Source organism: Ictidomys tridecemlineatus, chromosome X, assembly GCF_052094955.1.
Source record: "Ictidomys tridecemlineatus isolate mIctTri1 chromosome X, mIctTri1.hap1, whole genome shotgun sequence".
Taxonomy (NCBI): Eukaryota; Metazoa; Chordata; class Mammalia; order Rodentia; family Sciuridae; genus Ictidomys; species Ictidomys tridecemlineatus.
In genome coordinates this window covers 110,962,478-110,987,826 of record NC_135493.1, presented here as the reverse complement: position 1 = coordinate 110,987,826, position 25,349 = coordinate 110,962,478, and the positions used below count along the sequence as shown (strand labels likewise).

The 25,349-nt window shown below is 32.3% G+C and overlaps 1 protein-coding gene and 1 long non-coding RNA gene across 7 annotated transcripts in view; one reads left to right on the top strand and one right to left on the bottom strand.

The window, feature by feature from the left end:
- Positions 1–25,349, top strand: part of Cnksr2 (connector enhancer of kinase suppressor of Ras 2) — a 263,374-nt gene that overhangs the window by 79,420 nt on the left and 158,605 nt on the right. For all 5 annotated transcript variants that reach the window (XM_040268915.2, XM_040268994.2, XM_005334818.4 and 2 more), the window contains exon 5: positions 14,057–14,098. In XM_040268915.2, coding sequence (XP_040124849.1) covers positions 14,057–14,098 — 42 coding nt within the window. The remainder of the gene's footprint in view (positions 1–14,056; positions 14,099–25,349) is intronic.
- LOC144371785 (uncharacterized) overlaps positions 15,697–25,349 on the bottom strand; it is a 109,976-nt gene continuing 100,323 nt past the window's right edge. For both annotated transcript variants that reach the window (XR_013431898.1, XR_013431899.1), the window contains 3 exons: positions 21,756–21,828; positions 16,904–16,979; positions 15,697–16,551 (listed from right to left, as the gene is read on the bottom strand). This is a non-coding gene — a long non-coding RNA (uncharacterized LOC144371785). The remainder of the gene's footprint in view (positions 16,552–16,903; positions 16,980–21,755; positions 21,829–25,349) is intronic.

Below are 25,349 nucleotides of genomic sequence, written 5' to 3'. Positions count from 1 at the left end.
TTTCAGTTTTTATTACTTCACATTTTGAATTTAATAAGAACCAACTATATCTAATTCCCTGCATACATCTGGTTCTCACCCCTATGCCTTTCTAACCATATTGCTCCTTATCCCTTGAGTGTACCTTACCCTATGCCTGGATAATCCCTGTTTATTCTTCCAGACTCTAATTATGCTTTCACTTTCACCTAAATGCCTTTCTCACTTCCTCAGACTGCTTATGTTGGTGGTCGTCTTTGCTTCCTTAGCATCTGCCCTGCTTCTCTCTTTGTAGATATCAATTTACATTTTTACAGCCTTTTTGAGATATGATTGACAAAATTATATATATTTAAGGTGTATGTATGATATTTTGATATATGTGTACATTGTGAAATTATTACCACAAACAAGCTAATTAACATGTCTATTACCACATAGTTACAAATGTGGGGTGGGTGATCTACCCTTTCAGTAAATTTTATGTATGCAGTACATTATTGTTGACTATGGTCACTATGCTGTGCATTAGGTCTCCAGAGTTGTTCATCTGGTGACTGAAATTTTGTACCTTTTGATTAGTATCATTCTCCCACCCCCTATTCCTGATAACCATCATTCCATTCTTTGTTACTATGACTTAAACTTTGTTTATTAGATTCCATATTGAGAATCATGAAGTATTTGTCTTTTTATGTTTGGCTTATTTCACTTGGCATAACATACTCCAGGTTCATCCATGTTGTCTCAAATGGCAATATTTCCTTCTTTTTTAAGGCTGAATAATGTTTTCACACACATGTGCACTTGTGTATATATAACATTTTTTAAATATTTACCAATGTGAGACACATAGGTTTTTTTCTTGTATCTTAGATATTGTGTATCTTGGTTACAATGAATATGAGAGTACAGAAATCTCTTTGAAATAGTGATTTTATTTATTTTTATTTATTTACTTTGTTGGATATATACACAGAAGTGAGATTGCTGGATCATATGATAGTTCTGTTTTTAACTATTTGAGCATCCTTACTGCTTTTTTCTTATTGGCTATACAAATTTACATTACTACCAACAATACCAACTTACATCCTCACCAACACTTATTATCTTTTGATTTTTTTATAATTGTCATCCTCACAGTTATGAGATGATATCTCATTTTGGTTTTGATTTGCATTTCCTTGATTGTGAGTGATTTTGAGCATCTTTTCATATACATGTTGGCCATTTGTATATCTTCTTTGGCAAAATATCTGTTCAGGTCCTTTGCCCATTTTTAAATTAGGTTTATTTATTTTTTGCTATCGAGCTGTAAGTTCTTTTAAGATTTTGTATATTCCTTATTAGATATATGGTTTGCAAATATTATCATCTATTCCATTCTTTTGTTGATTCTTTTGCTGTGCCAAAACTTTTTAGGTTGATATAATCCCATTTGTTTATTTTTGCTTTTGTTGCCTGTGGCTACCAGTTTATATTGCATGCACAGTCGTGTGGGGTTTTTTCTTGCCGTAATTTGAGCCATTTGTTACTTTTTCCCTTTAGAATTTTATTTCATTGTTTTTTTCACCCTCATATATTTTAGATTGTATTGCATATTTTTCTCTAGACTACTAAGTAAAATAATACATGACTTGACATAATGCTGTGGTAAGAAGTCAATGATCAAGAAATGTGTGCCAATTATAGGTCACATCACTACTGTGTTGTTAGGTAATTGACATTGATGTTATGTTTGCTAAATATCCTTCCTTAATGTATCATGATATTGATTAATGTGTTATCACCATTTAAGCATATAGTCCATTTAATATCCATAAATGTGTATAGAATACATCATTGTAGATAGTAGGTGGAAAATGACTACAGTTGTGGGTGTAAATACAACTGAAGAATAGAATTATGGAGTCAGGGCCTTTTGTTGAAAGGGATCTTAGAGATCATCTAATTTCTTACTCCTACATCCAGTCAACAGCTAACATTTGCCTTTTTTGTGTGTTTTATAGAACATTACCATGTAACTTAATGTTTGTAGGTAGGTAAACACAGTTGTTATGCTCATGGCAACTCTGTGAAGTGGGTATAGGCATGGTTATTACTATTTTTCTCTACTAATTATACTTGTCTAAGAGAAAGATAATTCATTGGGTCTCCCATATAATGCAGACTATGATTAACCATGTTAGAACCTGAGATATTAATGTTAATAGAAAAAAAGCAATTCAGTAATTAACTGTATTTACCTTAGAAACAATTTGTTTACTTCTTTGACAATCTGATACTAACTTCCATTAGAGTAAGGACTTTTGTGTTAGTCACATTTTTATTGCAGGGACTAACTCTCTGAAAAAGAACTTAAAGGAGGAAAGATTTATTTTGGCTCATGGTTTCAAAGATTTCCATCCATGATGAGCTGGCTCCATTGCTTTGGACTGAGGCTAGGCAAAATATTATGGTGGAAGAGAGCTATTTACCTCATGGCAACTGGAAAGGAAAGAAAGGGTCCAGGGAAAAGATGTATTCTCCCAGGGCATGGCCCCAGTGACTCCTCCCTCCAACTAGACCCTGCTACCTAGAGTATTCAACACCTCCCAATAATGCTATCAAATAATCCATTGAAGGCAATGGATTAATTCATTGACGAGGTTAGAGCCCTCATGATCCAGTCACTTCCAGGAATTGGGACCAAACCTTTAACATATGAGATTTGGGGGGTCATTATAGATCCAATACATAACAAATGCTTTGGGTTGTGGTGGAACGAACAAGGGAAGTATTAAAAGACAACAGTCAGGGATGGGGCTGTGGCTCAGCAGTAAAGCACTTGCCTAGCATGTGTGAGGCCCCAGGTTCGATCCTCAGCACCACATAAAATTAATTAAATAAAGGTATTGTGTCCAATTGCAAATAAAAATAAATATTAAAAAAAGATAACAGTCATAGTCACAGTTTTATTGCTAAGTATCTGTGCCTACTCAAGAGAATCATTTACCTTCTCTGTCTCTCTCTTTATCTGTAAAGCAGGGGGATAGATGACCATTAAGATCATGCCCACCTATATTCTCCTTCCAACCTATTTTTTTGTTCTTTCTTTATAATTCATAACCCTGTTTAGTCTAATAAAGATCTTAGATAATTCTTGCAAAAGTTTGTCATTTTAAAAATTTCAACAAATAGCCTCCCTTTTTTTCTCTCAAAACAATGATGATAGAAACATGAACACATTTTTGGTCATTGAGTTGGTCAAATAATGAAGAAAGTGCGAAGAAAGTATTTGTAGGGAAATTATACATCTGCCTTATTTTCCAAGGACATTTAGAGATGAAATTGGAGCCAAACTATGGCATTTAGGTAACACTTTCAAGAATGCCAGAGCCTGTCTATTCAACATGAACACCTTCCTTTACAATCAGGACAGTCACATATCAGTTTTTGATGAATCTAAATTTAATCTGGACTTTCATCTTCCATAAATTTCAAGTCTTTTGTCCCTGGCACGTACTTTCTCTATGTTCACAAATCTGTGTGATGAATACTTTGATCTCCTTTTCAAAGCTTTTTTTTTCCATATATTATCCTACAGAGAGAATTGGTTTCATTGTACTGCTCTGCTAGTACAGATGTCATAAGATGGGAATCTGCCTTTTGTGGAAAGAATAATAAGGGAAGCATTTGATTCATATCTGGAAATTAAGTCCTTTCATGTATTTTTGCTAGATATTGTCTTATTTGTTTGGATTTTTTGTTAAATGGCTTCATGTTTTGTAACTTTTGAACAGTCTACAGTATATTTCTTTAGACCTGTGATATTAATACAGTAACAACTAGCTGCATATAGCTATCGAAATGTAAATTAAGTGAAATTATACATTCTGTTCCTATTTTGCAGTAGCCACATTTCAAGTGCTTAGTGGCCACTTTGTCTAATGGCTGTTGAATTGGACAGCATGGACATAAAACATTTGTTGTCCCAGAACATTTTATAAGAGAGTGTTATTTTGGGCCATTGCTGTATGTATGCATGAAAGTATCTTGATGAAGTAATTTTGTCATCTATCAGTACTCAGCTTGAGATGTTGTAAGGCAGAAAACTGTAAAAGTAATCAGACTGAGAATAAGTGGAAAATGTGTTATAGCTCATTACTAAAAATGGAATATACTCCTTCACGTGTGCAAAAGTTGTTAGAAACTTTTTAAATGTAAAAGCACTTACAAAATGGATCAAAACTAGTGGGAAAAATAGAGTTTTTCCTTTCTTTTTACAAAATAAATTTTGCTTTTGCTCCTCTCTAAGTAATTAACTGCAGTCCTTACTACATCATGGTCTCTCTTTCCTCTGAGGAATAAGTAGCTCATATAAATCTTTTCTTGGCAGTCTTTACCTTTCTTAATTTTCTAATGAGATCTGTGCATTCTTTCCCCTAGTTGATGAATTTGCAACTTTATTATTCTGTTTTTAGATGCAATATAGTTATATTCCATTTTATTCTTTAAATAAAAATCTAAAAAAGCATGGCAATACATTTATTTTTATTGTTACTTTTAGTCATACATAAAAGTAGAGTTCATTTATATATATTTATCCAAGCATGGAATATATCTTATTTTGATTAGGATCTTAGTCTTGTAGACATACACAATATTGAGATTCACTGTGGTGCGTTCATATATGTACATAGGAAAGTTATATCAGATTCATTCCACTATCTTTCCTATTTCTAATCCCCTCCTTTCCCTTCATTCCCCTTGTTGTGGATTAGCTTCCACATATCACAGAGACCATTTGACTTTTGTTTTTTCGGGATTGGCTTATTTCACTTAACATTACCAATGAATGTCATAAAGTCATTCTCCTTTATGGCGGAGTAATATTTCATTACACACACACACACACACACACACACACACACATACCACAATTTCTTTATTCGTTCATCTGTTGATGGGCATCTAAGTTGGTTCCATAGCTTAGCTATTGTGAATTATGTTGTTGTTTTTCCTTTTAATCACTCGTCAGTCCGGATATTTTATGTGTGTGCTCAGAATCATGTTATATAAAGCATTGTTTTGACATTCTTTCAATTTATAATTTTTACATTAGCTGAGTTATTTAAATATGTTCATCTAGTTCTCATAAATTAGAATATGATGGTAAGTTCTAAACTGCCTCTCTTTAGCTTCTTTTCTATTCCCTTTTTCCCTATCACTTTGACCCTGCTCCCCACGAAAATATTTTTATAGTACTTTTCTATCTCAAAACATTTCTTAGAAGAACATCTAAATTCCACATCTAAATTCCACTGCTTATCCTTTTCAACTAAAGTTTCAATATCAGAGAAAACATTTGGCATTTTTTTGGGGGGATTGGCTAACTTCACTTAGCATTATCTTCTCTAACTACATCCATTTACCTGCAAATGCCATGATTTTATTTTCTTTTATTGCTGAGTAAAATTCCATTGTGTATATATGCTACATTTTTTATCCATTCATTCACTGAAGGGCATCTAGTTTGGCTCTACAGTTTAGCTATTGTGAATTGTGCTGCTATAAACATTCCTCAGCACCACATAAAAAATTAAATAAAAAGTTAAAGGTATTGACAACTACAACTAAAAAATAAGTATTTAAAAAAAGGTCTAGCTCTAAAACTATGTTATCTTGTCTCTTTACTATCACTTTCTTCATTTAATCCTAGCCTTGTGACTAACTCTTCCTCTATCTGGCTCCTAAGTAAGTATCCTCTGAGATTCTTCCTTATCTGTATTCCTATCATACATATTCTGATTTTTATTATACATTGATTTTGTTTTCTTATAGCTTGCATTATCACCTTAATGTAAATATCTCAAAGATCTGGCTCTTTTTCTGTTCTAATTCAATTTTCTTAGCTGCTTTCTAGACAGTTCTATATAGTATGTTTCATCTTTCATCCACTCCTAATTTCACATGCCCAAAATATAATTATTTTAATCTCCCCAAATTATTGTCTCCATTTCTAATATACCATTCATTCATTTGCTCAAATTTAAAACCCTGAAGTTGTGTTTAACTTTCCTCATTATCCTCTGTGTGAGATCAATCATCTAATTCTCTCATTTCTACTTGCATATCATCCACTTAACCTCATTCCCCCTCCATCATCATAACCTCAGTTTGAGCCCTGATTGCATATAACATTTTATTTTGAAAGTGCAGTCTAACTGATCTTCGTACATCTAAGTTTGACCCTTCAAAATCTGTAACTTCTTCATCATCATTTTTGTAAAACAAATTCAGTATTCAAACATCTCTATAAGTTCCCATGTATGGGAATAAAGTTCACACTCCTCTGAAGAAATGTTTTTTTTTCCTGTGAATCACCAATTTTCAGATTTGAAAGCCATTTGTAGCCAGCTAAAGTATCATCTCCCCTAGGTAGATATTCCAGGATTATCAAATCAGAATTTTCCTCCATTTTATGGGATCTTTTGTTAGCATTTATCTTGTCTACCTTGTAATATTTTTTAATGTTTTATTTTCCACTAAGCAATGCAATCATGATGGGCAAGGACCACAATTAAGATGCCACAAAACATTTTGATGAACTGAATTTTGTTTTAAATGCATAAAGGAAGAAATGAAATAAAAAATAATATGAAACTAACTCATTGCTGGAATTAATCACTTAGGCATATAAAGACATTCCAATAGCGTAATAAGAGAATATGTTTAAATTATGTGGTATAAGCATACCATTATCAAAGATTTCTAAGCAAAATGATATTTTTTATTAATTGGAAAAGTGTACTATAATATATACAGTGAGATAGATGAAAGTTTACAACATGTTTATTTATGAAGTTCTATGAAATACAATTGTATATAGCACTAGAGGCATAAACTATTTCCCTTCACTCTCTATGTATTTAATATTAATAACCTATATACTATTATTATGACTATAATAGACACTTAATGAAAAGTACAACTTATTCTGAGCATTATGACTCCAGGTGCTTAAAACTTGTTGACCAAGTATGGAATATCAATGGTAACATGTTGGAATAAAATTTGTTCTGTGTATTTTGCTCAGTTTCACAATTACAACATTTTTGCACAGAAAATATAACTGTTTATGATCTGCGTGGCTGTGTAGCTCATCTTTGGGAAGATGTTTCAATGCATATACTTTTCTAAAAAGAAGTGATAAAAATGAGATGTTCCTTGTTTTATGAATATTTTCTCATTAGGAATTCACCCCTTTAAATGTGCATCATATAGTTTGTAGAAGCATTGTATGTAAAAGAATAAAGAAGAAACACAATCATTTTTTACATGTATTGTAAAAGACAGCTTGAGCTACTGAAGAGAAAAGACAGTTTGATCTGCTGAAGGTAATATATGGTGCCAAAGTTCTAAATTCAGTTTTTAAAATCTAAATTTAATATTCATCTAAAGATAACTAGAATGTCAGAGATGTACATTCCCATAACATGAATAGGTTTATGAAATATAGATTTCTGCATATGTAGTGTTATTTTCTTTTTAAAACCTGAAATACAAATTTTGGGAAAAGCTTTGGCCCTGAAATATTAATAAAACCCACAATTGTGAAGCAAATATTTTAAAATCACATTTTGATGGAAGTCAAATAACTTACTAATAAAATGAATACCCCAGAGTAAATAGTGCTATTTAAATATTTAGCATGATAAAATGAATTACATAAAATTATTGCTTAACAAAATAGGATGTAGTCATTTAGTTTCTCTTCACCCTAATATAAAGTAGCATGTTAATATGCATTGTCTGTGTGGTTTTGTTTTTTTATTTGATTTTCAATATGCTGTGTCCTCACCTTTACACCCTTGTGTAAGCCCCTGGCTTTCAATAAGGAAGAAGCAGATCTTGCTAAAAGAAGGTAAAGATTCAAATAAGTAGAAGTAGCTGTTCCAAAGTAGTAAGCTATTTTAAAGGTAAGTTTTCTGGGAGGAAAAAAAATTGTGGGAATGTGTAACTGAAACACACAGTTTTAAGGAAATGACAACTGTTTAGGGTGAGCCAGCAGATACTGTTTTTAAGTCAGTTTACTGATTTATAAATTCTGTATATTTGATAATTTTTGGTTTGAGTTGATGTTCCTCTATCATAAGGTAATCCTGTAAAATAGATCAAGTGTTTCTCAAAATACCAACTATCATCAAAATCATCATGGAGGCTTCTATTCTAAATCTCCTGATTCTGTATTTCTGGGGGATGAAACCTGGGACACTGCATTTTAACCTATTCCCTAATAGATTTACAAATGTGGGGGGGGGACTAAATCTAAAAATTATTGCAATAACTTACTATGCTTAAATATAGGTACATGGCTTTTACAGCCATGCCTTTCCCTATCTAAAAACCTACTGTTTCCAAGATCTAATTAAAAGCTGCCTATCCTGATTTTTTTTAGAGAAAGAAGCTAAGTTAAGGGACTGTTCTTCCAGTCCCATAATTGCGCCTCTATGGCACTTCTCCAAACTGTCTCATATGTGTTAGTGCAAATTTAAGCTTTAAAAACTTATCACTTACAAAAATGTAATTGAAAATAGTTATTTTAATGTCTTTTAAAATCATAATATTTTACATAACAACTTTTGAATTTTAATATTTGTATATGACAATTTTTAGACTTTGATCTGAGAAAAACTTGGCCACCTTAGTCACCTCATATATTTCCCTTATATTGATATATACAATGCACTTCATGTATTTCCCTTTGTTTTGTGGGGTTATGTCAAAATTGTCAAGTATGTACCAATATTTAAATTTTTAAATAATCTTAAATCCAGGATTACAAATATGATCCTTTTGGTCACCATGCCACAGCTGATGAAAGTTACAAAACTTAAAATTTGAATAGAGTAATGTATAGCACAACCCAGTGCTCATTTTGAATTTTAGTAAGAAATGGATCAGTATTTTGTAAATAAAAATAATTGGACTTTCACATTGGTTTACATAATTTTGTGGCATTTATTCTTCTGAAGTTATCAAAACTTGAAACTGCATGAAAACCTCTTGAGTGCTACATGTTTTAACATTTTTTTTGTGACAGCCTTTCTCCCTAAATTTTACTATTTATTTATCTGTTTATTTCTAGCAGAGTTGATTAATATTTCCTGAATTGAGAATTATATATCTATTATACATTCTTCAGTTAGTTTAATTTTTATTATCATTACAATACTACCACATATACTTTGGATATGTTAGTATGATAGTCATCTTTGCATCACTGTGAACAAAATACTTGACAAGAACAACTTGGAGGAGAAAACGTTTATTTTGAGCTCATAGTTTCAGAGGTTCAGTCCATGATTGGCCAGCTCAGTTGCTCTGGGTTCATGGTTCAGAACATCATGGCAAAAGGGTGTGGCAGAGAAAAGCTGATCTTGGCAACCAGGAAGCAGAGAGTGAGGGAGAGGTGCAGGGACCAAGATATAATCCCCAAGAGCTCAACCTCAGAAGTCTGCTTCCCCCAGCCATGCCCCATCTGCCTATGGTGATCACCGTAGTACAGTAGTCCTTTCAAATTTGTATTCTACCAAATGCATTAGTCCACCAATTAGGTTACAGCTCTTGTAATCTAATTATTCCACTTCTGAACATTTTTTCATTGTTTCCTTAACTTTTGGAGGACACCTCATATTCAAACCATAACTTTCCACCCCATCCCCAAATAGTTCATGCCCATCTCCCAATGCAAAATGCATTTAATACATCTCCAAGAGTCCCCACAGCACTGCCCAGAAGTCAAAGTCCAAAGTCCACTCTAATACTTAAGGTCAACTGTTGGCTATGAGCCTCTATGAAGATCAAAAGTGAATTATATACATCGAATATATAATGGGACAGAGTAAACATTTCCATTCCAAAGGGGAGAGATGGCACATAGAAAAAAGGAATGGGACCAAAGTAAGATTGAAACCCAGCTGGGAAAATAGTAAGTTCTATAACTTTATGTCCAGAATCCAGAGCATATATTGGTGAGATGTGAGCTCCAAAGGGCTTGGGCAGCCATGCGCCTATGGCCTTGCTGGTTGCAGTGCTTATGGGCTCTCTCTCAGACTAGTTCTGTCTGAAACCAGCGGCTTTTTCCTCAGGTTTTCTATGTTACTGGTATCTCTTAATCCAGGGGTGGAGGTGGGAGTTGCCCCTGCAGCTTTGCCTTTCTTCACACAGCTTCACACATCACCCTCTCAATGATTGCCTACAGAAATTCTGACTCTGCTACACTTTGCCTGGCCTTCCAGGCCTTCTTTCAGCCTAACAGAAAGTTACAGGACATAGGCAAAATATAGACAGATTCTTTGCCAAGAAGTAAAATAAATGGCCTCTACTCCAGTTCCCAATAGAGTCCTCATTCCCTTTTGAAACCTCATAGGCACAGTATTTACTGTGTGCATTTCTATCAGCATTCTGGTCTTTTGAGCTCCCACCAGAATCACCTGTTAAGCTCTGCTTACAACATTCTAAGGATTCTATAGCCTATATCTCTGATCTTTCCAAATTCTTTGCACAAACTAGTTCTAAAGGCTTGAACCATATGATCAGGTCAGTCACAACAGTGACTCCAATTCTAGGTTTGTATTTCTGTGTTAGTTTTTCATCACTATGACTAAAATATCTGACAAAAAAAATACTTATAGGAGAAGAAGTTTGGGCTCACAGTTTCAGAGGTTTACTCTGTGACCAAGGTGAGGTAGAAAATCATGGCAGAAGGGTATGGTGGAGGAAAGCTGCTCAGTTCATAGCAACCAGGAATCAGAGGGAGGGAAGTGCTAGGGGGTCAAGATATTGTCCCCAAGGGCACATCTCAAGAGACCTATTTCCTCATCCATGCCCAATCTGCCTACAGTGACTACCCAGTATATTAGTCCTTTCAAATTATTAATCCATCAAATGGATTAATTTACCATTTAGGTTACACCACTTACAATCTCATCATTTCACCCCTGAACATTGCTGCATTGACTCTTCTGCTTAGGAGGACACCTCTTATTTAAAACATAATAATTTGTGGATTTAAAATTTAATATTTATTCATAAGACTTTTAATGTATTTAATATTTAGTAGTGTTTACTATACTTCCATCAATGCATTTTTATCATTTTAGTTGCTCAGATTGTTCCATCTTTAACCCGTGGCAATCTCTTCATATCAACTCCTGAATCCTGTTGACACTACCCTAGCAGTCTTTAGTAGCTTACTTATATCTTGTATCACAATATTGATCCAAGCACACCTTATAAATTTCCATCCCAGATCTCAAATCAGCCATTTTCCAAAACTTAGGAAATGGTCTTCTTTTATTAAATATTTTTTGTTGTAAATTAACACAATATTTTTATTTATTTTTATGTGGTGCTGAGGATAGAACCTAGTGCTTCACATGTGCTAGGCAAGCACTCTACCGCTGAGCTACAACCCAGCCCAGGAAATGGTATTTCAAGACTACAAACTGTGGAAGTTTGTTATCACTAGATTGGTCATTGTTTCTCTGCGTTTTCAGTGGGCAGAACTAATATATAGACGTACATACATAATACATCAAGAAATGCTAGGGTTTTCTTCAATCATACATATGTATCTGCTTTCCCTATGCTAAAAATAATTACCAATGACACCAGGAGTGATTAAATGGCAGTCACATAATTGTTTAATTGTTTCATCTTAGAAAGCACACACTACAGATTTAGCACAATAATAACACTACTACTAATAAGCAATACGATTACTGGAAACAATTTAAGATTCTTTTAACAGTCCTTTTTATTATATCACAGTGGGGATGTATGAGTAAATTATTATATTTTAAAGAGACTTGAAATCGTTACTTTATATGTGATTATTATACTACTATTAGTGTATACGTTTATCATATTTACTTTTTTCCTTGAGGAAAAGAATCGCTTTGAAGTTGAACATTTAATTATATCCTGTGATTCTGGAAGGTAGGCATATGAAACTTGATCCATTGTAGCTATCACAAGCTGTAGAAGCAGCATGGGGAATCTGGGCAACTTCCCAGGTTTTCCCAACTTATCTCTTCCCACTGCAATTGTGTTTAAAATTGATTTCTATAAAATTGAACTCTCATAAATTCAGATGGAAGTACAAGTACATTTTCTAAATATAAATGCTCTGTCTTTACCTTGGTTCCTGTGTTTATATAATTTAGAATTAATTAAGTATTGACTTTGTGTAAGTAAGCGTATACATATATATGATTCTTTGTAGCAAATTTCTCCTTTTGCACATGAGGTCTATCAGAAAACCAAGACTTAATCATAAATATTTCTGTTAGTTTATAGAATTAATCAGACCTAAATATTTTTTTGAAAATTTGCCTGTGAAAAAAAGTTTTTGCCTGTGATATGAATGCATACTTGAAAAGTTATTATAGGGAAATAACATTAAAAAACTGTGTCAAACAAAATTCCTTTTTTAAAAAAATTAAAATCAGGGAAAAATGAAATGGATTATCATTCTTTAAACTATGCAGTACTGTGAACTATGGGTATTTTTTCAAAATGTGCAAAATAATAGTTAATTTTATATTTTGAAATAAATATAGTTTTTAAAAATTAATGATACAGAACAATTTTACATGCTAAAACATTTATCACTTCCTATATATCAGTTTCTGTGCTGTTCAATTTATCTCATTTTCTCCTTTTTACAATACTGTTATTGAGCTACTACTAGTATATGTCATGCCCATTTTATAAACTTCTTGAGGAAACTGAGCCATAGAGACATTAAGTGTCTAAGCAAAGATCAACTTATTATTATCACTTCTTATTGCATTTCAATCAGTTGCAGGTTAAAAATGCAATTATGGAATTTTTGTTTGCATTCATATTTTTTATTGTTCTTTTTAGATATATACATGACAGTAGAATTTATTTTGGCATATTATACCTACATGGAATAAAACAATCTAATTAGGATCCTATTCTTGTGGTTGTACATAATGCAGAGTTAACCTGGTCATGTATTCAAATATGAGGCTAGGAAAATTATGTCTGATTAATTCTACTGTCCTTCTTATCCCCCTCCCCTTCCATTCCCTTCATTCCCCTTTGTCTAATCCAGTGAACATCTATTCTTCCCCTCTCCAGTCTCCCTTGTTATAGGTTAGATCCACAATAAGAGAGAACATTTGGCCTTTAGTTTTTTGGGACTGGCTTATTTCACTTAGCATGATATATTCCAGTTCCACCCACTTATTAGCAAATGCCATATTTTCATTCTTTGTTGTTGCTAAATAATATTCCATTGTGTATATATACCACATTTTCCTTATCCATTCATCTGTTGAAGGACACCTAGGTTGGTTCTATAGCTTGGCTATTGTGAACTGAGCTGCTATAAACATAGATGTGGTTGCATCAATGTAGTATGCCAATTTTAAGTCCTTTGGGTATATACTGAGGAGCGGGACAACTGGTCAAATAGTGTTCCATTAATGGTGGAATTTTTGAAGAAGATTCTGTAATTTCAGGGAATCAAATTTCGATGAGAACTATAAACTTGGTATTAATGTGTAGTGATTTTACATATATAATATATAGTTTACAGTAGTTGAAAATATAAAAGTATAAAATTTTGATGTGACTATTCAAATAAATATTAATGTTTTCTTAATGTTCTAATATATAATAAATTGGTGTTTAAAGTCTTAGAGATTTTTCAACAAAATATATTTATCACAGGTAAAAGTTTAGATGAAAAATAGTTATAATAATTTTTCAATTTTCTTTTAAAAGTGTACTTAATATGTGTTATCCTTTATTATATATGTTTAAAATTTCTGATTTAGAAACCGTGCTTAGACGAAAATAAAAATATCTTTTTAAGTTGATCATTTAAGCTAACAACTACTGATATTTTGGGAAATAGCAGTCTAGTTTTTGTTCTATTCATATTTCTTTTTTATATGAAATTTCAAGATTTTTCAAATTATAGTGCAATTTCTCACAAAATATTTTTTAAAGAATGCTTGATTTTTTGAAACTAATGTGCATGTTTCTTTTTTAGGATTGTACTGTATATGAAACAGAGAATAAAATTCTTCATGTGGTAAGTATATTTGAATTTTCATCTCATTAGAGAATATTTCTAAATAGAAATATTCTTACAAAAAATGTGAGCAATAAATTTAAAAATCTACTGACCACATCAGTTAAGTGTATATCTTTAAGGAAATTTATAGATATATCAAAAATATTGATTATAACTGTTTTATGGTGTATAGTAGAGAAATATAATATTTGAAGATTGTAGTATTTAGCAAGTTTAGAGTACAATAAAATAGCCTAGAGAAAAGGTAATTTAAAATAAGAATTTTTCACTGTGACAAAAAGAGATTGGAAAATGTATTCTGTTCTACATTAGGGATAATTCAACTCTGTCATCATTTGGATGAACTACTTTAATCATAATCAAACATCCTTTACTCTGATTTTATTTTCACCAAACCACCTTCCAAATGGTAAATTATCAATATTTGTTGAGTGAATTAGTGGCTTTGTTGATATTTTATTACTAGAAATGAGTTATGAGTACATTATACTTTGTGGAACGGCATCTCCTTTCTTGTTATTGAACAACTGACCACTTTGGTATGTAAATTTATTTCTTGATTGATGCTGGTCTGTCCTAACAGCTTCTTCACCTCTAATGTGAGATCGTGGCATTTCTGCTCCTACAGTGCTTCTTTTATTTCTACTTTGTTAATAAGTTAATATTTCTGAAATATTTTAATATTTATAAAAAATACTATTTTGTATTTAGAAAAGCAAATGTTTAAGACATATCTTACTTAAATCTGTAAGGGGAAAATATTCAATTCAGAATATCAGCACTACAGCATTACTATTCCATTGTGTTATCTACTACATAAATAATACTGAATAATCCTTTTCCTTTCATTATACAGTAGTGATGGCCTTTCTGACATATTAAGATGGTGTCAAGAGTGGACAGTGAATGTACTCTTCTCTTCATTAGTCCAGAAAGGAAAATAATTTCACCAACCTCCTTTGGATTCACTTATAGGCTCTACAGAATAGAAAGAATATTTTTTAGGATTTATATGTTCCAAGTATTAGTTTAGGTTCTGTAAACATATTACAGATTGAGTATCCCTAATCTGAAAATCCAGGATTCAAAACACTCCAAAATCTGAATCCTTTTTGAGCAATGACATGATATCATAGGTGGAAAATGCCATACCTAACCTCATATAATGGATCACAGTCAAAAACCATGCCAACAACAGGTTTTTCCAATAACACCAAGGGGAAAAATCGCCCTCTTCTTTATCTGTGATATTTCTTTCCCATGCATGTCTGGATTTCCCCACAGAAGCATACCCAAAAGAAGAAATAAAATGGGATGTTTGCAAGCCAAATGCACCAACTGTAGTTTCATCATGATGCCCTGCATGCGGCCAAGATCTACACACATTGTTCACAGTGACTGGTGCTATGGTGGCAGCAGCGGTGGCCGCCGCCGCCTCCTCCTCCTCCTCCTCCTCCTCCTCCTCCTCCTCCTCCTCCTCCTCCTCCTCCTCCTCCTCCTCCTCCTCCTCCTTTGGTGCTTATTCTCTGTTCTGTGGGGTAAAGTTATTTTTGAAAATTTCAACAAGGTCTACAAAATGCTCCTGTGGGTAGCAGTTAAAGAAAAAAGAAGAAGTATTTATATTAATTTATAGCACAGAAATTTGAACTGTTGAAGAAATTGGACAGTGGTGTGTCAACCCTCTTACAGAAGAGCGTGGTGTTGGAATGATCGCCTCTATAATATGAAGAAATAGAAAGATAAAATGCTGAAGTTCTTTGCTGAATGTGGGCAAAGGGAAGTTAATGAAAAATAGAAAAACATTCCATAAATCAAAAAATGAGCATCTAGATTATATATTGGAAGAGTGGACCCATCAGTTTTACAGGAAACCCATTCCACTTAATGTTGTGCTGATCATTAAACCAGCAAAGATCTATCAAGTTGAACTAAAAATTGAAGGGAACTGTGACTGTTCAACAAACTGGTTGTAGAAATTTATGAAAGACACAACATTAAATTTTTAAACATTTTTTTGTTATAAAGCATCTGCTAATACGAAGCAGTAAAGAAATCCATTGAAGTGAATATCAAAGGGGATCTTAACATCAATAGTGAAGCTCCAGTTGTTCTCTCACTGACCTTTGGTAAAATAGCCAAATTGTTTCAGAATCAAGGTGATCATGATAATAGTGTCATTGAACATGATGTTGTTAACACTAGAGAAAAAAATTGTCCATAGGTATCATGGTGAAAATGTATAGTGGGCTTATTGAAAAAGTAAAGTCAGTCTGCATTTATAACAGAACAAGAGATCATAACAGTTTATAAAATCAAAGAAAGACTTTTAAGACAAAAAAAATGTTATTAATGAAGCAGATGACTCTGAAGGAAACATTTTAAAAAGCTATCCAGGACAGTGCCTCCACATTTCTCCTTCTCCTTCAACTGCTAGTGATTTTTTTTCTCACCTGAAATAAAAAAATACAGTGTACAGTAAACTTTTTATCAAAACATATCATTATAGGTAGAGATTGAAGTCTATCATTTTTTATTATTGTTGGTTAACAGCTAATACGGGTATTTTAGATATGTAACTGTCCTGCTTAGTTACTCTGAACACATTCTTTTTTCACTGTATCAGTTATGTCATCTTTTTACTGCTACCTTCAGGCTATGTATATAAAAGGCATATGAAATGAATGAATTTCATGTATAGACTTGGGTCTTGTCACCAAGATATCTCATTATGTATATACAAATATTCCAATATCTGAAAAAAATCCAGGGGCTGGGATTGTGGCTCAGTGGTAGAGCACTCACCTGTCATGAGTGAGGCACTGGATGCAATCCTCAGCACCACATAAATGTAAAATGAAGATATTGTGTCCACCTAAAACTAAAAAAGATAAATATTTTAAAACATGAAAAAAGTCCAACATCCAAAACACTTCTGCACCCAAGCATTTTGGATACTTATCCTGTGTCTCGCTTAATCCTGTTTTTACAGATGGTGAACCTGTAGGTTGCAGATATCAAGCTTCAATGTTGAGTTTGAAAACAGATCTAATACCAATGTCTGTGCCCATTCCAGATCTAGTATTTGCTAACAATTCCAGTTCTCTGAGACTTTATGAATTATACTATCTTGTGTCCCATGGAACTCAGGGCTACTGTCTAGCTATACCAGTTAGCTATAAAGAATATAGAATATAAAGAACTTAAACAGATCCTTATTTCTACATTTTGTTTCCTTTGTGTGACTTTTGTGGGCATGGAGTTCTATGATGACTGTTACTTCTGGGGTACTGAATTTATTCAGTTAGACTTTGGCTTGCTGTTGTGGGTTCTTCATTGGGTTTAATTTAAGGCACTTATTGAGGTCAATGTGTATTGCCATTTTCTCTTTATAAAGTTTATCAGGTATAATCTCTTCTGTTTTGACATCAAAAACAGCTGTTACAAACTAAATATTGAAATAGTTGGCAAATACATCTCATGGTATTTATTTTATTTATTAGCTTCATTCTAAGTTCTAATTTATATCCATGATTTCTCTTTGCCTTCATTTTCTCACTTAATATATGTTTGATATATGTTTTTGCATTTATTGACATAATCTTTTATATGGAGGAATAGTTCAGTAGGTAACATATGTGCATTCATAATCAATATCCAATGTTAACCAAGGAATTGAAAGTGGTTCATAGAAAAATAATCTGTAGAGGACTGCAAAGAAAGGTGAGATTCTATTTCTGAAGAAGAGGCCACCATGTGAAAGAATAATAGAAACAAATTTAAATGTGGAAAGGAATAATATGGAATTGCTCTTGTAAAAAGTACCCTAAATATAATTTTTAATATTTATGATAAGGAAATGACCTCTTTAATATTATAAAATGATGTTTTAAAATTTATTAAAAACCAAAATGAACAACATTCAGGCTTTAAATTGACTTTTAAATAATTTAAAATATTTTTTCCCATTTTTAATAATGTTTTTAATATTTTAAATGATTTTTAATTTCTTACCTAAATTCCTAATATTTGACTCATATCATTAGTGTATGGACATTTTACTTCTCTTTCTTATGTGCCAGATTCTGAGCTATTTGCCATTACAAATGAGTGACAGCATAACTAATACTGAAGAAGTTTATAAACGAATGCCACCATGGACAATTTTGCATTCCAGCTAGTGAGAATTTTAAAATCTATTATGATGGAGATAGTGGATGGCATTAATCAGCCAATTCAGCTCAGAACGTGCTTATATTTTCATGTTAGCATTTTGTTTCCCATTCTGGTTTATGTAAGGATGGCCCAGCCTCCACTAGAAGACTGTATAAATACTGTGTGTCCATTTGCTCACAATAAGAATTAGTTTTTTTAATAATAAAATAGTGAGCCAAACTACTTGGTATATAATGTTAGAATACTTTCTTTACAAATACTTTTTTTCAGAGCTACAATATTTCCAGGTTTCTTATAGTGTAAAAGAAATCATTTTGAGTTTAAAAAACAGTATATGAATCCAAGTTGTATTCTACCTCAGGGATCTTTCAAGTGATCTATTTATTAGAGACTTTTCAAAATATTTTTTTTTAGTTGTAGATGGACACAATACCTTTATTTAATTTATTTATTTGTATGTGATACTGAGGATCAAACCAAGTGACTTACACATGTGAGGCAAATGTTCTGCCATTGAGCCACAATCCCGGCCCCATAGAAACTTTGTTTTTAATATGTTAAATGGGACCCCTAGTACACTTTACATATGATAGTTCCTAGGAGAAAATAGTAGGTTTTCTAGGCAGAACTTTATAATTTATGATTCTCTTTCCAGCATTTATTTATTTAGATTTGTATTATTCACATTTTTAAAATTTTCTTCTTTTTTGTTTATGTGCACCAGAAAATAAAAAGACTGAGTTTTGGTATAGTCTATGTAGAATCAAATTATTGGTTAATTTGAATGTTTTCCTTATTTCTATGATACTTGAATATGCTAAGTAAAATATTAATGATAATAACTCTTCTTCAAAGATGAGTTAATATGTACTTGGTATAATCATTTGGCTTAAGTTCTTTCTGGAAAACATAGCCTACTGTAGGTAGTTTATGTACTTTAGTGACACCAGTGAATGTAAATAACATTGGAAAAAAGAATCAATATGGATTCTGGAGTTGTTCATTGCTGTAAGCAACTAGAGGTATACCCTATGGGGCCTTCTGAGGAGCCCTACAGAATGTTCCTTAAAATTGTCCAACCCATCTACCAAAGATTGAAGAGGGAACATTTATCCACTGGTTCTAATTCAGTTCTCCTATTGGTCAAAGGTGTTTTTTTGAGGAGTTAATTCTTTCATACTACTAGATTTCTGGAGGCATCAGAGAGCTCCAGGGTAGAAAGCAAAGGTAGATTTCCACAGTGGTAGCTGGAGAAACAGTGGATTGAGAGCATGTGAAGTTGGACCCAAGAGATATATAATTCAATGAAACACACCATCATATGTCTCATTGCCTGATTTTAATGTCAAAAACAAAATAATGCCTGCTTATTGGTTATAATTTTAAAAAGAAAAATTTCCTCAAAATTTTATGGAACTTTGAGGACAAAATTTAACAGGCTCTGAATGGCAATTCAAGTTTTGAATTATTTTGAATCGCATGTAATATCTTGATACTGGTTGAAATCAAGATTCACATAAGAAGCAAAGAGAAGTTTCAAATAGTAGACATAGTATAGCATTTGTGTCAAAAAGAAGTACATTTATAGTGAAGAAAATAATTTGAAGAACTGTGCAACAGACTGAATCATTATTGTGTCAGGAGGTAAGGGAGGCAATTATCAAGAGGAAGGAGAAATGGTCATTTACAAAAAGCTTCTATACTATAGGAATTCCATAGAGCAATGGAAGCATTAGATTTTCCCTCAGTGCCTAAGTGAACAGAGATGGAGAACTGAGAACACTTGGGAGATGTCTGTTCCTGAATTATATCTATATTTAAGGATAAGTAAAAAAGAAAAATGAGAAAGAGAAGATGAAGTATCCTTTCATATACTAGAAAAAAATTTTCCCCATGATATAGGCTTATTAAGAACAGTTTAATGTTCTCAGAGCCTTAAACAAATGATTAAAAATATCATACCATAAAGAAGCTAAGCCCACTAAACACTGACAACAGAATTAACTAATACAATAATTCTGTAAAACTAACACAGAAATAGAAATTAAACCATGCTAAAAGCAATAAATAGCAGATTGCATATTGCAGGAAATTTGAGACAATGATACACAAAATGGAATTTAATAATATAATACTAGGGTATTTAATAAATTACAAAAAGGGAACAAAGTGAAAGAAGATGAAGGCTGTAGAGAATAGATTACAGTTAACTCACAATCAAATAGTTCTTAGTTTCTGAGGAAGAATGGAATAGGAAAAAAAGATATAGTAGAATATTTTAGAAGTAGAAATTTGGAATACCCAAAAAAGTTAGAAAATGTATTGAAAGATAAAAATTTCAAGTTATATTCTTGTAATATTTTACGATTTCAATGGCAAAAAGAAAAAGAAATGAAACCTGCAGTCACTCAACCGGAGGAAACAGAAAGGGAAGTTTTGCTTCAAAGAAACAAAAATTAGATTGAATTCATATCTCTATTTTGAAGTCATAACTGCCAGAAGATAATGTATCAAAAACTGTAAATCACTGGAAGAAATGCATTGGCCAAAAATGTTTATATCTAATTAAATTATTATTCATGTGTGAAAGTAACAAAAATATTTTTAGATCAGCAAGATCATTAAAGTACCTTTTGAGGAAATACAGTTGACTAAAATTACCAAGTAAAGTGAAAAAAAAAAGTTTAATTTCAGAAAAGGGAAAGTACAAAATAACAAAGGACTCAAGATGAATTAAGAAAATCACATAAGATGAGAAGGCGCAAAAAATGCATATGAGTGTTTTTAAAATGGGTGTTGTTAATGATAAATCAAAAAGATAATTCATATATCATAGTTTTTTAAATATTTTTAAAGGGGCCAATCTCTGCATCCCCATATTAAATCACAAATGTTATAAGTGCTTCCCAGTGGCAATTATCCTCAGCAAACAAAGACTACTTGTAAAATAATAGTGAAATACAAATTGTTGCCTATCAAACCATAATCAAATTCATGTACACACATACATACTTATTAAATATATCCAAATGCTTATTAAAACCTGATGAAAATAGAATGGACTTACTGCATTTATAGGCATGAATATTCCCAAAACCTTTTTGAAAAGCAAGTTTTAAGTGATTTCAAGGCTCAGAAACTTTAATTCTTACACTTGTATAGTATTTACAATATGTCTCAGGCACTATTTTAAGTTCTGTATACAAACTAGCTCATTGGTTCTCATAAAAACCTTATGATAAGGCAAAGGGGAGGGAGGGGGAAGGAAGGGGAAAGGGAGTAGGAATGATGGTGGAATGAGTTAGACTTCATTACCCTAAGTACATGTATGAAGATATGAATGGTGTGAAAATACTTTGTGTACAATCAGTGACTTGAGAAACTGGGCTCTATATGTATAATATGAAATGAATTGCATTCTACCATCAGGTATAACAAATTAGAATAATTAAATAGTTATTTAAAAAAGAAAAATAAAAACCTTATGAGAGGTGCTGGGCTTGTGGCTCAGTGGTAGAGTGCTTGCATCGCACACATGAGGTCCTGGGTTTGATCTTCAGCACCACATAAAATAAATGAATAAAATAAAGTTATTGTATCCAACTACAACTAAAAATTTTTTTCAAAAAAGAAGTATTATTAACTCCATTTTACAGATGAGTAAATTGAAGCACAGAGAGGTTAAGTGACTTTCATTAAGTGATAGAATTAGGAAGGATTTAATATCAGATTTCAATCTCTGGCAGTCTGTCTCCAGAGTCCATATTGCTGTACTATCTTGGGAACCTAATCTAAAATAAACATTGGGACACAATAACATTTTCTATAGAAAGTATTTATAGAAACACTTTATCTAATAATTAAAGATAGGAAATAATAGGGGTGATGCTTCAGTAAACTATGGTACATTCATAGGGTATAACATTTGCTATTCACAGTAGTGCCTGAAAATGTGAATATATAATTTATGAGTAAATTATATTTTTGGATATACCTAAAATATCCATATGCCAATATTAAAGGAAAATTCTAAATATTAATGTTAATTGAAGCATTATAAACACAGTGAATCATCCTGTTGAAAATTGGAAAAGGGAATATTCTGTAATATTAGTATTATTTTACTTGCTTAGTAACATGAGCTGATCTTTTATTTTTTAGTTTCAAGTATCTTTCCAATATTTTTCAGTTTGCCTTGCTTTTATAATGAAAAAAAAAACCCAGAAAAGTACATATTCATTCAAGTGTATTTATAATTCTGATGGTTTTTAAGGAAGAATTTTATATTACACATAGTAAAATAGTCAAATGTGACTAGGACAATGTTTAGACTAGATTTTTGTATTTGCTGTTCTCATCTCTAAAATTGGAGAGAGTTGTTTTGTTTAAAATTAGAAAATAGGGGTAGTGAAGACAAAAGGCCTGGTGGAAGGGAAGTTGGTTATAGTGTTCAGAAGGGGATGTTTGTTAATACTGCTATTAAATATAATGGAACAGACAAGAGAGTACAACCATAAAGGACAGAAAGAAATATAGATTATTAGTGTACTAGTTATCTGAGTGATGATTGACTAAAGATAAAAATGTATCGTACTTAACCTCTGTTGATGTGATATTTCCCTCAGTTAGACCTTGTCCTGAATTACACATTCCCTGGCATGTTGGAAACCATCTATTTTGCTCTGCAGAGATCCTTGTTTTGTATAGCAAATCAGTGACAGATAATCTGGAATTGTCTTCAATTCCATACTCCACTTTCTCTTCACTCCTACCTTTCACTAAAGCCTTTGCATTTGAAGAGATAAGCACTCCCAAGAAGCCATTTCAGACCTTGGGTTTTGAGCAGACTTAATCTGCTCATCACAGTCCTGCTGCTCTCATTGGTAAGCCTGGAGCACTTGTCAGCTTTGATAAACTCATGGCACTCCTAGGTTCGGAGGTAATCATTAAAGTCACACTGTTTAAATCAGGCTGTTGTAAATGTGAATACACCTTTTACTTTAACCAATAGCATGGTTTTATATGTGGCACTCGCTCTGTGCTATTTTACCCTATCATATTTTCAAAGTTAATGAGGTAAATACACTGAATGCCCATTTTATTATATTAGTGTTAAGATGATCTTTTAGTTGTATAGTGCTCTAGTTTGAGGATTCTTTCTCTTTCTCTCCCCTTTCTTTTCTTTCAAAGTTATTTTTCTCCACTTATATAGGTTTGATAATAAATTAGGTTTTTTTTAGAATTCTAAGTATTTGTTTTATTTCATAAACATGCTTTATAAAATTTACTTTCTTTTTTAAAATTTACTTTCTTTAAATTTATTAATCCTTTACTCCTAAACTCCATCTGCACTGAGATCATTGTGCCTTCTCTACTAACCAGACTAGAAGAAGCTTAAACTGCGTAGAGCCCACAGATAAATGTAAGAGAAGAATCTGAAGAAGAAAGCAAAGAGTACATTTTAGTCTTTGCTCTGATATCTGTATAATATCATTTATATAAGCATAGCTTTCCTCTTCTAATCATCTAAAACCTTGAAGGATGTATTTAAGTACTAGGGTACCAGCAAATTCCATAATGAAATAAAAGTGATCATATTAATATTTAATCTTTAGAGATTTCTTGAAACCAATGACACTCTAATGACTTTAAAACCCATAACATTTTTTATATGGGTCTTCAGAAGGTCTCTGATGCTGTGAAAAAGGCAGCTTTTACCAATTATAGCCCAGACTCTTCTCTTAAAGCTGTGGTCTTGGTCCAAAGGCAAACTACATTTTTTGTATGGTTGACATTTTGGTAGTAACCACAGCATTTAAACATACAAGTTCTAATCATTCTTATTAAAACATGAATTCTAATATTGAGTTTTATAGATAGAAACCATCAAGATATTGCTTTGTTTTTTCACTGTTAATCTAATCCTTCTATTTTAGCCCTCAGTACTGTTTTTGTGGTCAACCTAAAGAGATATGCTAACACTATTATTGAAACAGGCATTGGTTTCTTAAGTGGTATATTAGATTATCTTCAGATTTGATTCTTCTGCGGTTAATTACATTGTAAGTTATTTTAACTGTAAATTAACTTCTTCATAACCAATGTCCATACAAGAAAAGATAAATCCAAATATAATATGATGGAGGTAGAAAATGTTTGTCTTTCCTGCACCAAAAATGAACTGGTGTATGCTAAATAGAACATGTTCTATTTGAAGAATTAAAATAATCTGATTTTCGTCTTTCTTATTATGATTTAAATAGACAGTATGTAGGGCAGTGTAGTTAATGAGTATTCTTGCTAACATTGCATTTGATGAGCACATTATTCATTGCAAAATATTTTTATTTCCATACTGACTCTGAGAATACAATCATTGTTCTCAAAGAGCATTTGTTTTTGCTGAGGAGTAAAGTGTTATAGAGTAAAAAGGGCAATCAAAGTAAAAAGATATTGTGTCTTGACTCCATTTTGACATTTACTAGTTATGAACAAGCTAAATGAGCCTCTCTGATTAAATTGGTGTATTGGAGAACTAATGTCTAAATCCCATAGTTCTTTGGTAATAAACTCACAAAATCACAAGACAGTATGGCCACATAATGTGATGAAGGACACTGTGGATTTTTAAAAGTATGGCCAAATTACTGTAAACGCAAAGATTTTTGTCAAAGTAATTCAAACAGTATGGAAACAGAAACTCTACAGTAACTTAAACAAGGGAAGTTTGACATAATTATTAAACTGTGGTGGAGAGTGCCTATGAAGAAGATGACATCTTAAAGGCAGAAGGACATCTTAAAGGCAGAATATCCTCACCAAGGCTGAGAAGGTGTGATCTTAGCTTTATTAGTTTGCTTGGGTTGGTGCTGCTCTAGCAGTCAATTAAGTGGGAAATAACCTTCAGAATGCAGGCAAATGGTGCCAATAGGAGGGCTCATAGCAAGAGCTGGGATGATACACCAATAAGAGAACATGTTAAGATAATCTTTGATAGTGATCACTGAGCCCAGGCTGAGACTGAAAGATTATTGAGAGATTGCATGGTCTGGGAATGCAGCTGAGGTAGAACATC